Source organism: Botryllus schlosseri, chromosome 2 (assembly GCF_051294905.1).
Source record: "Botryllus schlosseri isolate E-star chromosome 2, Bs_hap1, whole genome shotgun sequence".
Classification (NCBI taxonomy): Eukaryota; Metazoa; Chordata; class Ascidiacea; order Stolidobranchia; family Styelidae; genus Botryllus; species Botryllus schlosseri.
Window position 1 is genome coordinate 4,990,395 of NC_137237.1, and position 16,058 is coordinate 5,006,452.

General features: G+C 41.3%; 1 protein-coding gene across 1 annotated transcript; it reads left to right on the plus strand.

Moving 5' to 3' along the window:
* Positions 1-6,003: 6,003 nt before the first annotated feature.
* Positions 6,004-6,845, plus strand: LOC145433120 (casein kinase II subunit beta). The gene has a single exon (XM_080310058.1). It carries the CDS (start codon positions 6,052-6,054, stop codon positions 6,697-6,699), a length of 648 nt encoding a protein of 215 aa, XP_080166184.1. The 5' UTR covers positions 6,004-6,051; the 3' UTR covers positions 6,700-6,845.
* Positions 6,846-16,058: the final 9,213 nt, after the last annotated feature.

The following is a 16,058-nucleotide window of genomic DNA, read 5'->3' on the forward strand; positions in this document are numbered from 1 at the left end:
AAAAGTAATGGATTCGAATCTTGGCTCGACGACATACATAAGTTGAGGATCTAAAGTTGTGGCTTTTGTAGAATTTTGCCGTCTCCTCAAACTTTCTTCAGCTGTCGAGTAATATATTATAGGTAACTAATCTACGGGAACCTACGGGAGTCGGCTGTCAGCCTTCGACAAGGTGAGCCACAAATCCGGGGGGAGTCTAAAATTACGACGGATGTGACGGGAGCACTGTTAGCGACGTGACCGACGAAGACGTGGATCCATCATTATGATAATAAAATTTCTATCAGATTCCCCCGATTATTATTGTACCGGGATCAAGTCCCGCTATCGGGTAGGTTATTCTGGACTCCTTGTTCAATGTCCACCGTGTCGCTGTTCTTACGGATACTCAAAAGGACCAGGAAAAAGAACCGGTAAAGAATAAAAATAGACCAGACCGAGCAAGAACGAAAAAAAAACGACGAAGATTAGGTCGAAAATACTGTGACATCGGGCACTCAGCCAAATGCTGTGAGTGTCTTGGGCAGATGAAAATATATTCTGACGAATATTTATTTGATATAAGGTTTGGGATATATGCTTATCGGACTATTATGAGAGCAATCTTCATGGCAACTGGGCGAAACAAACCCGCCTCAGCGAGTAAAAGTATTCATGTCAAAACTATATCAACTAGGAGTAATATAGGGCAATACATTCTTATTAATGTTCAATGTCCATTCTCGACAATGTACATGATCAGTGTTGGTACGTTTACCATATTTGGAGATTGAAAAAAGCAGGTCATTTTACGATTTGACTCCCGAAATACCAGCTTTCGCCTTATATTATTAGTGTTAACTAAAAAAACATTATTTTTCTGATTTGACTCCCGCGTAACCCGTCGTCTATATTTTGTTGGTCCAAAATTTAACGTCTTTCGTGGTCTTTTTGGGCATAGGGCAAAAAGGAAGAAAGATTGTCAAAAAGGAGAACATTTGGGCGAAAAGGGGACCTTTCTTCAAAATGGAGGACGTATTCTGGTAACCCTAAAAGGTCCCTAAATAATGGTGTTCTCGGTATTCGTTTGTAAAACCCTATCAAACTATAACAACCTCATTTCGGATTACTAGTGAGGTGGTGGTAACGAAGTACTTCTACTTTTTCGAAGTACTCAAGTAGTTTTCCTCTACTTCTGGTACTGACTCAAGTATATATTTTTTTCGCTACCTCTACTCCTACTTCGTAATATTTTGTGAACTACTTATACTTACTTTTCGCTATTTTCAGTTTATCAAGTAGAAGTAGTTTAATCCCCCAATAAGAAAGATAACCTAAGGAATTTGGGGGCCGTCACCAGTGATCAAATGCCCAAAGTGCATGAGTGGACGTCCCATAATAGCCTTCGGGTTAACGCTGCGAAATCCCAATTATTGGTCGTGAACTCCTGCGATAACCTAACCGTTGACATCGCTGGCCAACCAATTTCCAACACTAAAAATGCCAAATACCTTGGTGTTTTACTGGATTCGGACATGTCCTGAAAGAGTCACATACAATCACTCAAACCACGACTATCGAAGGTATGCGGTCTATTTCGCCGCCTTAGCTACATTCTGCCAGTCAGCGTGCTGTTGATACTCTTCAACTCTCTATTCCTATCAAAGTTACAATACGGAATTCTTTGTTGGGGTGCTGCCTGCAAGAATACAATTGACCCACTGCAAAAACTTCAACATCGGATCATCCGTATCATTGCCAAAGCCCCGCGGGGGCCTGGATGTGCAACTGATAAATCGCTTCTCAAAAGATTTGGTGTTCTAAACTTAGAAGATATGAGGAAGCTAGAAATTGCCAAGTTTATGTATCAGTTCCATTGCGGTCAATGTCCCTCAAATTTCAAGGACTACTTCACCTCGGAGACAAAAGCGCACAAGTACAGCACACGCGCGTCAACGAAGAACAACTACCATATGATCAGGACTGAATACAAGAAAACGCATTGCTCTATCAAGTATGCCGGATCTCAATTGTGGAACAGCATCTCGCTGGCTATCCGACAGTCGTCGAGCATGTCCGCATTCAAGTCGAAATACAAGCAATTTCTTCTAAATCAATACTAGCCAGTCTTCAGGTTTACCGGACCACGACCTAACATCGACCTCGCCCTCCGCCACATGCCACCCCATTTTGTCGCTTGCGTCTTATATTCTCTGCATTACTTTTCATTCAGTGTGCATGCCTCTTATTTACTTCGCCTAGGCTAAGGTGGGTGTCTGATCTTAATGGCTACTCCAAGTTGTTTCGACACCTTCCTATCTTTTCATTGTATCGCAATCTTGTGATGTTTTGAAACGATGAAAATATTAATAAACCTGACTGACTGACTGGGCTGTTTTCACGTAGTACCAACATTTAATTTTGATAAAAGTCATGCGATACCCTGAATTTTCGTTGCGCTTCGGGCATAATAGATATGGAGTGACAAATCTGTTTTAACGAAAGTATCGCTGAATATAATTTAGATACCGGGTTGCGTGGTTCCGTTCACACTGCATTGTCGCCTATATCAAATACTTCATCACAGAAAGTATGGCCCCATAACGTTTGAAACTTCCGTCTCGCAATCTACCTATTATACCTAGCAGCCCATGACGTGTCCTAATCTGGAAAAGTGGACTTTGACTTTTTCAACGTTAGACCTGTTTTAGTAGACCACCGTTGAAACTTTCTGGACAAAGACATGAAAGTTATTTTCCGCTTGTTAGAAGTAGTATTTGTATTCTAATTATAGTTTCAGTTTTCTGTTTGGAGAACATACATGTGGAAGCATAAAAGCAAGTGTAGTGATGCCTTATATTTTCCGAAAATAAAGCTATACACTATATCTCATTTTTTCGATCTGCCATATTTGTAATTAAACTTATCACGCGAAGTGTTAAAGCCGTATCCGACACAACTTCTCCGTATTGTTCCTCGACTGAACTAGGGGCCTTATAATATGGGGACGGCGCCATGCCATGATATTCTCTAAAACGGGGTGTTCGAGAAAACAAAGAATTATATCATTGCATTTCCATATCACTACTAACATTTACATCCCATGATGTGGACGACTGCTTATTCTGTCAAAAATTTACATCTCCTGGGATGCATCAAAATGAATCAAGCTCTCACCCCTCCCGCATAGCTTCATTTGCAGCTTTTGACATTCCAGGAGAACAAAATATGATCGTTTTCGCAACTACATATACTTACTTGAGTAGATTTAAAGTCAATCAATTCTACTTCTACTTCAAGTAATTCTAGGTTCCACATGAAAGAAGTACTTCTACTCGTACTTGAGTGGATTTTCCGTCGCTATTTCTACTTGAGTAGCTTTCTGGACTTGACCACCTCTGTTTATTACTGCTTCTCACAACCATACGCACTTTACTTGAGTAGATTTTAGCGTCGATACTTCTATTTCTACCTAAAGTAGTGTTATGATGACACTACTTCTACTTCTACTTGAGTGAATTTCTTGACTACTTTGACCACCTCGGGGTCAAATCAAATCCTATGCTATTATTTATGCCCGATGAAAAACCGTGTTCGATTATGATTTTTCACGTCACAAATGAATTCGATAAGATGCGAGATGATGTCTAAATATGGATGAAACGCGTGGTAGACGAGAAACCTTGTAAATGGTTCACGTTTTTTTTTGTGGTCGTCGCCGCTTGCAGAGCCCCCGTCGCTATCGTCATTTCTTTCGATGTAACAAAATTACCGGTATTCCGGAGTTGAGGAATGCTTCTCTTTCAGGGTTCGCCGTATCGACAAGTAGTTACCCGACTTGGCCAACAACGCTGAACGCTCCACAGAGTTTCTCGCATTTTGATATTGGTTCTGTACTTCTTGACAGCATTGGATAGGGGCTTGTTTTTTGTGCGATAGTGAGTTAACTTTCTTTAGCGTGGAGACTTGTAATTGGTTGTTTACCAATCCGATGTTGAGTACCGGTACTATACCCGTCACATTTCTTCTCATTTCGTCATTTCAAAATGGATGATCGAAGCCAGTAAAATGTATCAATAGTTTTCGTTGGCGAATGACTGAAGTTCAAGACTAGTATCATCTAGTAATTCAAGTTGTAGTAGTATAGCCTACTACAACGGGAATTAGCTATAGCAGCACATTGTGTCGTTTAATAAGTAATTCATTATCGAATCAGAGAGAAAAGAAAAGTATTTCCGTCACGCGGATAAAATTTTCCAATCACGCGAGAAATCCGTATGTCACGCACAACATGTTGTCGAAAACAACCGATTCCAGTCTTGGGCAGTAGAGCTGACCCACCCACCACAAATGCTATACTGATCGGCACAAATGCATCGTCGCCAGTCACCCACCGCGAATGCTAATTATTTTCACTAGCCTCCTTTTGTTAGTATGGTGCTGTGCTTCGTATATGTAAAGCTAGGGTTGTTTGCAGTTTTCCCGTTATTGGTCAATCAATAAAAATCAATATGCATGAATATTTTGGAAACAAACTATCCTATAACATGAAACAGAATTTCATATTACATGTACCGTTTTAATAATTGTTATGTGTAGTCTCATATCGAGCTTGATTTATATATCCACTACCGTTACGAATTCTTGAGATGATTGGCCTTGCAACTACTAAAACGCTTATATGCGTGACCTTTCACCCCGTTATGTGTGATGAGTATTAGAGGTTGAACTGAACAAATCATAAACATAGCTAACTCAATATTATGTTGATTTGCTAGAACTTTATTAGCCTTTGATGTCAGTTTCAAAAAGTTCTAAAATTTTACATTCAGAATCTAGTGTATCTATTTTGTCAATGTCGCCAAAGCCGATAACTATTCTACTTGAGTAGCATTAGATTTAGAATTAATATATTGATATGTTTTCTATATTCGGAACAGCATAGACATTTCAGTTTGATTAGAATTAAATTACCGGCATTTCGCTTTGATTATAGTCTAATTGGACAGCTGGAATTGTAATGCTACTTGTGTAGAATGGTTGGCGACATTGGCCAAATAGATACGTACGTCAACATTGCGGCGACATGACAAAATAAATACTCCCTTCAAAATCTATGAACCAAAATGATTCTTTTTGCATTTTGTTTCCCATTTAACATTGCAGTGCAGGGGTGGGCAATTCTTTTCCTCCGTTGGCCAAATAAGAAGTAGAAAATACGTTGGCGGGCCGAGTGAAGAATTTTAGCTCTCCAGCGTATTTTCATTTTACCGATACTTCTAAATATCATTGTTAATGAATGCTGTTCAATGAATGTGTTGATGTTAGGTAATGAGAAAGTGAGTTGATGAAAAATATATATTTGCCGTAATTATTCGAAACAATGTTGAACATGATACTATTTAACTCCATTTAAACCCCTGTACAAGTTATTCTATTTAGACTCTAAAACAGTGGTTCTCAAAACTTTTTTGAGGTGCGCCTCCTTTTATGATAGTGAAAAATTTCGCGCCCCCCTTATCTTGATATCACAAAATATTAAAAATGTGCAACCATAATGCTAGCGATCCCAACGGATAGTTCGATGGCATGAAAGGTTATTGCTGTTGATGGGGGAATACTGAAATACCAGAGTCGGACAATACTCAGAGCAATAACTATAAGATGGGGTAAATCGCGCGGACCGCGAAACACATTTTCATCAAACTTCGACTTCACGCCCCCCTTCTGATGTTTTCATGCCTCCACCACCCCGCCGACGTTTTATGTATTGAATTCCAAGCAACCTTTCGTGGGCCGCACAGAATAGCTACGCGGGCCGCACTTTGCCCAGGTCTGTTGTAGTGCATGCTGCTTCGCTGTTGGCTTCATAACAGCTTCAGCTCCTTTGACAACGTGTTGGCAACTAGTTGACTCATCCATACCGGTTGAGAAAAACCTTGGTGCTGCTGCTTTGTCTTCATTTCTCCAATTGTTATCATAGCAGTGTTGTATCATTTGTACAGCATTCTTTTGCATTGTCAGGGTATGTTGCAAAGTAGTCAGTCATAGTTTACTACCTCTACTGTCGTGATGAGTTCTTCGGAAGAGGTTTCATGGATATCATGGTTTTGCGGCCTGAGGGGGAATGAATTTTTTTGCGAAGTCGATGAAGATTATATTCAAGATAAATTCAATCTCACGGGCCTCAACGAACAAGTACCACACTACAGACAAGCTTTGGATATGATTCTCGATCTGGAACCTGATGATGATCTCGATGATAACCCCAACCAGTCTGATCTAATCGAGCAAGCTGCTGAGATGCTTTACGGCCTCATACACGCCAGATACATACTGACAAATCGTGGTATCGCACAGATGTTAGAAAAATACCAGCAAGGAGATTTTGGTCATTGCTCAAGAGTTTACTGTGAAAACCAACCGACTCTTCCGATCGGGCTGTCGGATGTACCTGGTGAAGCTATGGTCAAGCTCTACTGCCCCAAATGCCTGGATGTGTACACCCCCAAGTCGTCCCGACATCACCATACAGATGGAGCATATTTCGGAACTGGATTCCCGCACATGCTCTTCATGGTACACCCGGAATATCGTCCAAAGCGTCCAGTGAACCAATTTACTCCGCGACTGTTTGGTTTCAAGATACACGCAATGGCGTACCAGTTACAATATCAAGCTGCACAGACGTTCAAGAACCCCACCAAGCTTCGGCATTAGCAGGACACTGACGTGATTAATGTATCGTGATTTTTAGGACTCGCGACCCTACAACAGTTACATTCTTGTTGTTTTGTAAATGTAAAACCCCTACACATAACAATAATGCATCGATGGAAATTGACTTGAATACAATGGTCAATTGATTGTTGTTTCGTTTTCTTTTATCACTTTTTTATTTACACTGGTGTTTTGGTACACTTGAGAGTGAGCTGAGCATACCATAAAATCAGCAGTTGAATATTTTTCTGTATCATCCCCATAGACTTTCGTTGTATTTTAACACGGAAAGAAGATTTTGGCAAGACAATGGAAGATCTTAGTGTTTCACAGCAGACTTTCATAGAATGATAGGTTGGCTACTATAGTATGAAATTCGTTATGCAGATCAGCCTACATTACAGTGTATGTAGTGTAACGATAGCAACGCATGGCCTCAGTACGCATGCATTAACAGTGCATTGCCTTACCAGGGCTGTGGTGTTGGTTTACTTTACCACTGTCCTACATTATTCACAAAAAAAAAATCGTTGGAGTTGAAGCAAACTCCCCAACTTCCCCCCCAAGAGAAAATTTAACGAAACTCTACAGCCCTGGCTGGCTCTGACGGTGCTCTGTTACTTTTATCACCTAATCGTTTTATGAGGGTAAAGTTCGTCAAACTAAAGATATATCTGTATCAATATTGGTGACAGACAGTGTGCTGGGCCTCAACCTGCCATGAAGTACAATTGCAGTGAATATATTGTCCATCAAAAGTATTTCAGCATAGAATATTATCAGTTATGTGGGATTAGTAGTAACATAGGCTACTCATTAAATGGACACCACAGGGGATGGATAACCGTAGACATATATATTCTGATCTGCTCAAGTCGCACAATGCGATGTAATGAACAGATTGGAAAGGGTGTTCAAACGACCAGTAAAGGCCTCTTAATCTGCCATCCGCCGTATATGTTCAATTGTTCATCTACTAATGGTGTGCATAATGCAGGGATGGCCAACCTTTCCAGCCAAAGGGCCACATTCGATTGACGAACTGATGCGCGGGCCACCGATCAAGGATTGTCATCGAAAAACTCACATAACTCCGCTTCTACTGGTCGGAATTGACTCAAATTTGTTTTGCATCGTCTCTGAAGACAGCTCAACAATTTCGTGGGGTTGGCAGAAAAATTTGAAAATTTTTTCAAAATATTTTACCTAATAAATTAAAATTTTTAATTGGATCTGCAGAGTCTTATACTTGTTAGAATTGAACCAAATTTGGTGTGCAGCGTTTTTTAGGGTAACCTGACAATTCAATCAGTGCATGACTGGAATCCGGGAAAAAAAGTTATTTTTGAACAGCCCTACATATCGATAGTTTCAACCAGCATGCGTCAATCATTTTATGCCTAGTCGACGGTCTTTCTGCGAGTGCAAACGCAAAGTCGCATATGTTGAACGACACTCTGTCTCGTAATCGCGAATATAGTTAGATTCAATCTGATACATTAGGCGTTCTTTCATTTTCACAAGAGGGCAACAATATTGAAAGCAAGAAATCGAGTGACAACATGTTGCGCGAAGCGTGTAGGTAGAGTTTTTTTTTCTTTTGATAAATCTATCGCAAATCATTCTGCTTTATTGTAGCCTACTGTACGAAGATCTACCAGTATGTGACTGCCTCGTGGATCTGCCAATGCGTCGGAACTGATATTTTAGTCATCACATCTCAAGTGTTGCGACCAGACTAATCAAATTTTTGGTTGGCCTCACAAGTTCACAATCTGTGTAATCCATTTTTGATAACATTAGAAATTTCGGAAATCACCTCGCGGGCCACTCAAAACCTTCTCGTGGACCACGGGTTGGCCGACCCTGGCATAATGCTTATATACAAATCGTGTGTAAATGCCGCAAAAGCATCAAGGGCAAAAATATACAGCGTCCTATTCCACCTTGGCCTAGTGCCCGGTGTAACAGTGTTCAATCTTGAAGATTCAGCTGTCTTTCTCTAGGTCGACGCTCTTCCTTACTCTTTCCGCATCCTCCTATGTCAGGGGTCGGCAACCCTTTGCTAGTTGCGGGCCAAATTTCGGGTGTATAACTTTTTGGCGGGCCGGAATTTTTCTTAGTACTATATTTTACGCTCACTTCGGTATATTATCCTACATTGCTGCAATCTCAATCATACCAATCAGAAGACACATGTATTTACACTTCAACAACACAGAATAATTGTGACAATTGACGCAGCTTGCTCTGTGAAAGGTTTTCAACTTCTGGTAACAAGTCAGCGTGCTTCTGCCAGTCAGCGTGCTGTTAATACTCTTCAACTCTCTATTCCTATCAAAGTTACAATACGGAATTCTTTGTTGGGGTGCTGCCTGCAAGAATACAATTGACCCACTGCAAAAACTTCAACATCGGATCATCCGTATCATTGCCAAAGCCCCACGGAGGCCTGGATGTGCAACTGATAAATCGCTTCTCAAAAGATTTGGTGTTCTAAACTTAGAAGATATGAGGAAGCTAGAAATTGCCAAGTTTATGTATCAGTTCCATTGCGGTCAATGTCCCTCAAATTTCAAGGACTACTTCACCTCGGAGACAAAAGCGCACAAGTACAGCACACGCGCGTCAACGAAGAACAACTACCATATGATCAGGACTGAATACAAGAAAACGCATTGCTCTATCAAGTATGCCGGACCCCAATTGTGGAACAGCATCTCGCCGGCTATCCGACAGTCGTCGAGCATGTCCGCATTCAAGTCGAAATACAAGCAATTTCTTCTAAATCAATACTAGCCAGTCTTCAGGATTACCGGACCACGACCTAACATCGACCTCGCCCTCCGCCACATGCCACACCATTTTGTCGCTTGCGTCTTATATTCTCTGCATTACTTTTCATTCAGTGTGCATGCCTCTTATTTACTTCGCCTAGGCTAAGGTGGGTGTCTGATCTTAATGGCTACTCCAAGTTGTTTCGACACCCTCCTATCTTTTCATTGTATCGCAGTCTTGTGATGTTTTGAAACAATGAAAATATTAATAAACCTGACTGACTGACAAGAATCAGACCCTATTCAAAATGGACGTCAGAAATACGTGATCTTAGCTTGCTCTTCGTGAATTTCATTGTTCACAACTATTGTTCACAAAAATCGATGCAATTTCTTTTGCATTGCTGGTCAAGCTGGGATAAAGACCAATTTCAAGAACGTAGTCTTTGTCAAAGTCATGCAGCGATATGCTCTTTGTATGAAATTTGTCATTCAATTCAACTGCATCGCATTTCAGAAAGGCCCATTTGAAATTTTCAGGCAATGGTATTGGCGTCCGCATTAAACAGAGTACTGAATAGTCAGGATTCATTTTGTAGAGAAGGAATGTCGGAAAAGCGGGTGAATATTCAGTAGGTAAATTTCGTATCACAGTTACAAATGTAGTGTTGGTACTAGGTTTTCTCTCCTCCAGTATAGGAAAGTTAGCATAATTTTCTTTGTACTGTTGACATTTCCAGAGTCACAGATTTGTTTTGTATGTGCCTCAACATCTCATGTATTTAGTTGTTTTCCCCCTGGAGTTGCAAATTCAATTTGTTCAGATGTGACGTTAAATGTACCAGGAAAGCAAGATGAGATACCCATTTTCGATTACAAGATTATGAGTCGGCGATATTTGTGTTTTCGAGGAAAGTTGCTATTTCATTTCTCAGTTCATACACTCGTGTAAGCATAGCTGATGCTCGACTCAATGAGCGAACATGACAGATATAGGCCTGCATGACATCGCCATATTGATTCTCTGCTTCTAGTAATATCTGGCGTAACTGATTCACTTATTGAGACAAAAATCATATTAACAGTTTTCACCATTGCGGCCAAAACACTATTCAGGTTTTTTGTCTTGGCACACAATGCCTTCTGGAAAATCAAACTATAGATAGGCTAACTAACATACGTAGGCTAGTTATCTATAATTGAACGGTTTGAGATTCCGTCATTGCGTCTGAGATGTTCCAAGCGTTTTTGAAGCAAAGGAAGAACACCTTTATTGTCACAACCCGTTAGAGTGGTAAACCCTTCAAAAAAGTATGGAGCACCTTCGGTTGCGAGATACACTCGATTGATAAGCACTGATCCAGTCTAGTCTATCTCCATCTCCTACTTCAACCACCTTCGTTTTATGGCGTAACAATAGACTAATACGATGTAGGCTACTATTATATCGTAGCAATGCCGCATTTTTTTTGATGCAGTGCTGCACTGCAGATTGAAACTCATTATGAAACGGCGGGCCGTATTCCTGTGATAACTAATTATAATGTCGCGGGCCGGACGATTTCGCTTGGCGGGGCGGATCCGGCCCGCGGGCCGTAGGTTGCCGACCCTTGTCCTATGTTCTATTCGAGAGCTGATTCTTTTATTAATAATTAATATTCATGAATTCAAAACACCACGAGAATGGTGATTGAAATCCAGCGAGGCAGAGGCAAAAATCATTGTAAACAGTATTATACATCGTCCTTCAAAGCCATTGCGGCTGTGTGGTTGCTCAGGGAATCGCTATATTTGACAGTTCAAAGTGGAAACGAATGCTAGTAGAGGGAGGCGGCTGACGAGACCTAGCGATATCCCAAACTAATTCAGCAGTGACGAGCGGTCCAATGAGGCAGGTGAGGCAGTGCCTCACCTGTCAGGGCGAATAAGTGAAAATTGTGCAAACCCACCATGAGTTGATGATTATTGATATTTTACATCGATGTTCATAAATAACTAAATTTAAACATTTTTTTCACACGACATCATCAATTTTCATAATTATTATTAAAAAATACAGCGCCAAACGTAAGGTGAGGCACAGGTGAGGCACGGGCGGGTCGTGCCTCACCTGCGACAATGCAATTCATCATAAATATTATCATAAATAAATTCATAACAACTGGTATCAATCAAATGCTATCGTCACACTGATTCCGAAAATCTAAATATTAACAGTGTCAGACCACCAGAACCCCCTCAAAATCGCCAAGGAATACAACATTCGGCTTTATTACAAACAATGCCATCGCAGAGAAACAAGAGCCAGGTGAGGCACAAACGAATTTGCCTCATGCATTATTCGCTAACAATTGGACAATCGCAGCACAGTGAAACGCGCTATCGATTTCAGAATACAACAGACTTGACTCTTGACCAGTGGTTCCCAAACTTTTTCGGTGTGAGGGCCAAATTTAGAATTTCAGAGTACGGTCGGAGCCGCACGAATACTACGGCTATGAAACAGACCCAAACAGTCATCGTGGCTATTTCGGAGTAGTTTTATTGCCCTGACGAGATTTCGAAACTGTACACTGTTTACCGCTACTTATCTGCTGAATTGGGTGTCCGTTGAGTGAATCAGCTTTCCTGGCCTAAACGCGCGAAGCGCAAGAAATTTCTTTAGTTTCATGACTGAATCGGTCAATATTATCGGGAATTGCATGTATTGCTATCAATTTTCATCCTGTCTCTGTTCACGTAAACTGATTTTCCGGTAGAGCTGAATGAGGTGTGTTTTAAAAGGTATAGGCCCCCGCAATAGTAATTAAACATCTCCGGGGGTATACCCGTTCGCAGGATTGTAACAGCAATTCGTCAGAACCCCAGACTCCCATAGGGTGATAAACTGACCCCGCATCACGTTGTTCGCTTTTGCAACGAAATTAAAATTGTACTGTTTGGTGAGACAGCGCGACGCGCGAATATTTCAATAATTCATGTAAAATCGGTGAATAAGATCGGGAATTGCATGGTTGTCCTCTTTGCCCACGTAATTAGATTAACCGGTAGTGCTGAGTGAGAAGTGTTTTTGAAACTGCAGACCACGTAAAATTAAACATCTTCGGGCGGGCGGACCCCTAGGTATGACTTCTTTACATGATGTTATTTCGTGACCTCCTGTCTGCTATATAAAAAAATGTAGAATTGCCCAAACCTACTAAACTGAAAGATCACACGATTTCAGATTGGTATCTTCACTGGCATATAACTTTCTTTCCTGCGGGATGGTATTTGTCTTGTGAGGTTCAGATTGCCAAGACAAGAACATTCGGCGCCAGTCATTTAGGCGCCTATATGGACAATTAAACCTATATGTATTTGGTACATATAACGAATTTTCTGGTATTTCGAAGTTTTTGGTCAGCTGCCGATCGTTCTGACACACTTCTTGGAGTCACATGTTACATGGCCTAAAACTTTATACGTCTATGAGTTGGGTGCGTTGTGGTGCTGTCATGGCCAACGGTGATATGCCCATTTCTATAAATCTTTCGTATTTTTTCTTGGGGAAGAGTGCCCAATAAGCAAGATATGTGGCGAATTGAAATCGCGCATAGCGCGAAAAACTTTTGAAGAAGTTGCATAAATTTCAAAAAATACTCTATAATTTATGCTAACTCACGAAATAATTTTGTGCCCCCTTCGAGCTCGGCCCCCCTCAATTGGGGGATTAGGGGTGCGACAGCTACGGACCTGACAATAGGACTACTAATTATGCTGCTTTTAGCCGACGAAGCAGTGTGCATTTCGGCGTATTCAACCGCGAGTCACGTGTTGCATATCTATAGTTAGCATAGGGTTACCATACGTCCTCTTTTAAGATGATATGTCTTCTTTTTTGAGATTTTGTCTTCTTTTTTGAGGACTTTGGTTACATATAGGGGCAAATTCGACTGATATACATTACGTCAGCACTGTGGGAACGCTACGGCGACTATTTCGGGAGCTGGACCGGAAAGTTGACCCTTTTTTCAATCAACCGCCTGTTAATGTGAAAGATAAACTGTATTTTCCGGGAGTTGAGCTTCTTTTTCTTTTTTAGTCTAGCGACCACGAAGTTGGAAAAATTTATACTTTTTCAGGATTTTCCTCCGGTTTTGAAATTTATCAATACCTATTTATATCTATAGCTACTGCCCATTCAACTGAAAAGTTAGGGCACATTGCATTGAAACAGCAGTGACGTAACGTTAGGAGTCTATATACTCACAACTTTCCTGCAATTCTATAATTAAAAACTATAGAGACCAAGCCAAGCAAGAGTATTTTATAATTACATATTTTTTGTCATAAATCGATTTCTTAATATATTTTTGGGGCCGCAAGAAGGCCATCTGGGGGCCGCACTTGGGAATCACCGCTCTTGACTGTCTTGCAGGAATAATATAGTAGCGACGGCCAATACGTAATGCAGAGCAAATACATTCCCTTACTTATGTAGCTGCGGGGCCTACGATACTTAAGTACTTATTGTATCGTAGGCCCCGGTAGCTGTTATTTATTTTCCGTTAAATTGTGGTATGTGATAGCTACTTGTATAGGCTGCATTAACGTTTTTTTTATGCTTCGAATAATTTATACCGGTACTTGAAGAGATAGTAATTATTATCCTTCTAAACTTGCCCATTTAGCACAATAGCGACCAGTCCTAGATGTATTGTATAATGTGGAATTGCAACGGCTATCAGTGTGCACAGGGCCGTAACAGCACTTCGTCAGGCCCCCCCCCAAAAACTTTGGTCTTGGGCCCCCCATAGGGTTACAGACCGAACTTCTGGGGGGATTCGCCCCCCAGACCCCCTCCGGCGATACACTGTTTACCGCTATTCCTCATATTCATTGGGAGTTTGTTTTAATGAATCAGCTTTTGTCGCCTAAGCGCACGAAGCGCGAAAAATTTCCAGAATTCATGATTTCATCGGTCAGTATGATCAGGAATTGCATATATTGTTATCAATTCCTATCTTCTCTCTGCTCACGTAATCAGATTTGCTGGTAGAGCTGAGTGAGGTGTGTTTGAAAAGGTAGGACCAGCACTCAATAATAATTAAACATCTTCGGGCGTATACCCGTTGGCAGAAACGAAACAGCACCTCGTCAGGCCCCCAAAAACGTGGGTCTTGGGCTCCCATGGGGTGATAAAACGACCCCCCCCCATCACGTTGTTTGCGTTTGTCACGAAATTATGTGTACTGTATTGTGAACCAGCGCGAAGCGCGAAAATTTTCGATAATTTATTATAAAATCGGTCAATCAGATCGGCGATTGCATATATAATATGCTATCAATTTATTGTCCTCTCTGCTCACGTAATTAGATTTACCGGTAGAGCTGAGTGAAGTGTCTTGAAAACGGGAGGGCCCGTAAATAATGATTAAACATCTTCGGGCGGGCGGACCCGTTGATATGACTTCGTTACATGATGTTATTTCGTGACTTCCAGTCTGCTATATCAAAAAATATAGAATCGCCCAACTAAGAGACGCACAAGATTTCAAATTGGTATTTCTTCACTGGCATAAAATTTTTCCCAGCGGGTTGGTATTTGTCTTGTGAGGTTCAGATTGCAAGGACAGGAACATTCGGCGCCAGTCATTTAGGCGCCTATGGACAATTAAACCTATATGTGTTTTGTATAGCCTGTATAGCGAAGTCTTCGGTCTGCATAAAGGCATAGACCTTTTCGGCCAAGCTTTTCTCGCTGCCGATCGTTCTGACACACTTCTTGGAGTTGCATGTTATATGGCCTAAAACTTGTTTGCATGTCTTGTGAGTCGTGGCGAGGTAATGGCCCAATACCCAATACAGTCCATCCTCAAGATTACCGGACCACGACTGACCTATCGATCTCGCTTCCCATGACATGCCGGCCGATTTCTTGTCGCATTCTTTTTCTATACCATCTTCTTTACTTTCATTCAGTGTGCATGCCTCCTCATCGCCTAGGCCAAGGGGGGTGTCAGATTCCATAGACTACTCCTTGTCGCTTCGACATCTTCCTGTGTTTTCATTGTATCGCATTTTTGTGGTGTATTGAACTGATAAAATTGCTAATAAACCAATGATGATGATGATGATACCCAATAATATAGATAAATGGCTACATTGAATTCGCGCGCGACAAAATTTTGAAAAAATTGCATAAATTTTCAAAAAATACTCTATGATTTATGCAAATTCACGAAATAATTTTGGGCCCCCTTCGAGCTCGGGCCCCCCCAATTGGGGGGTTTGGGGTGCGGCAGTTACGGTGCTGAGTGTGTGTACCCGCTGCTGTTGTTATTCCCATTTTGGATCTCTTTATAAGGTAAGCTACTTTGCGTGCGTGCGTGTGTGTGTGTGTGTGTGTGTTGGGGGGGGGGGGGTCCGTGCCTCACCAGCCATGAACCTCACCGCACGTCACTGATTCAGACTGTGCTTAGGTTGTTTACGACCGGCTGAGTCCTGTACAAAATTGGGCAAAGTGATAGTCACGGATGTGGATGACCAGCTACAAATGATGCAAACGTATATGATGATTGTCCCCCTAATATGGATAAA

Bases quoted from the DNA above. Each gene is read 5' to 3' on its own strand.
- LOC145433120 (XM_080310058.1), top strand. From the start codon at position 6,052: ATGAGTTCTTCGGAAGAGGTTTCATGGATATCATGGTTTTGCGGCCTG.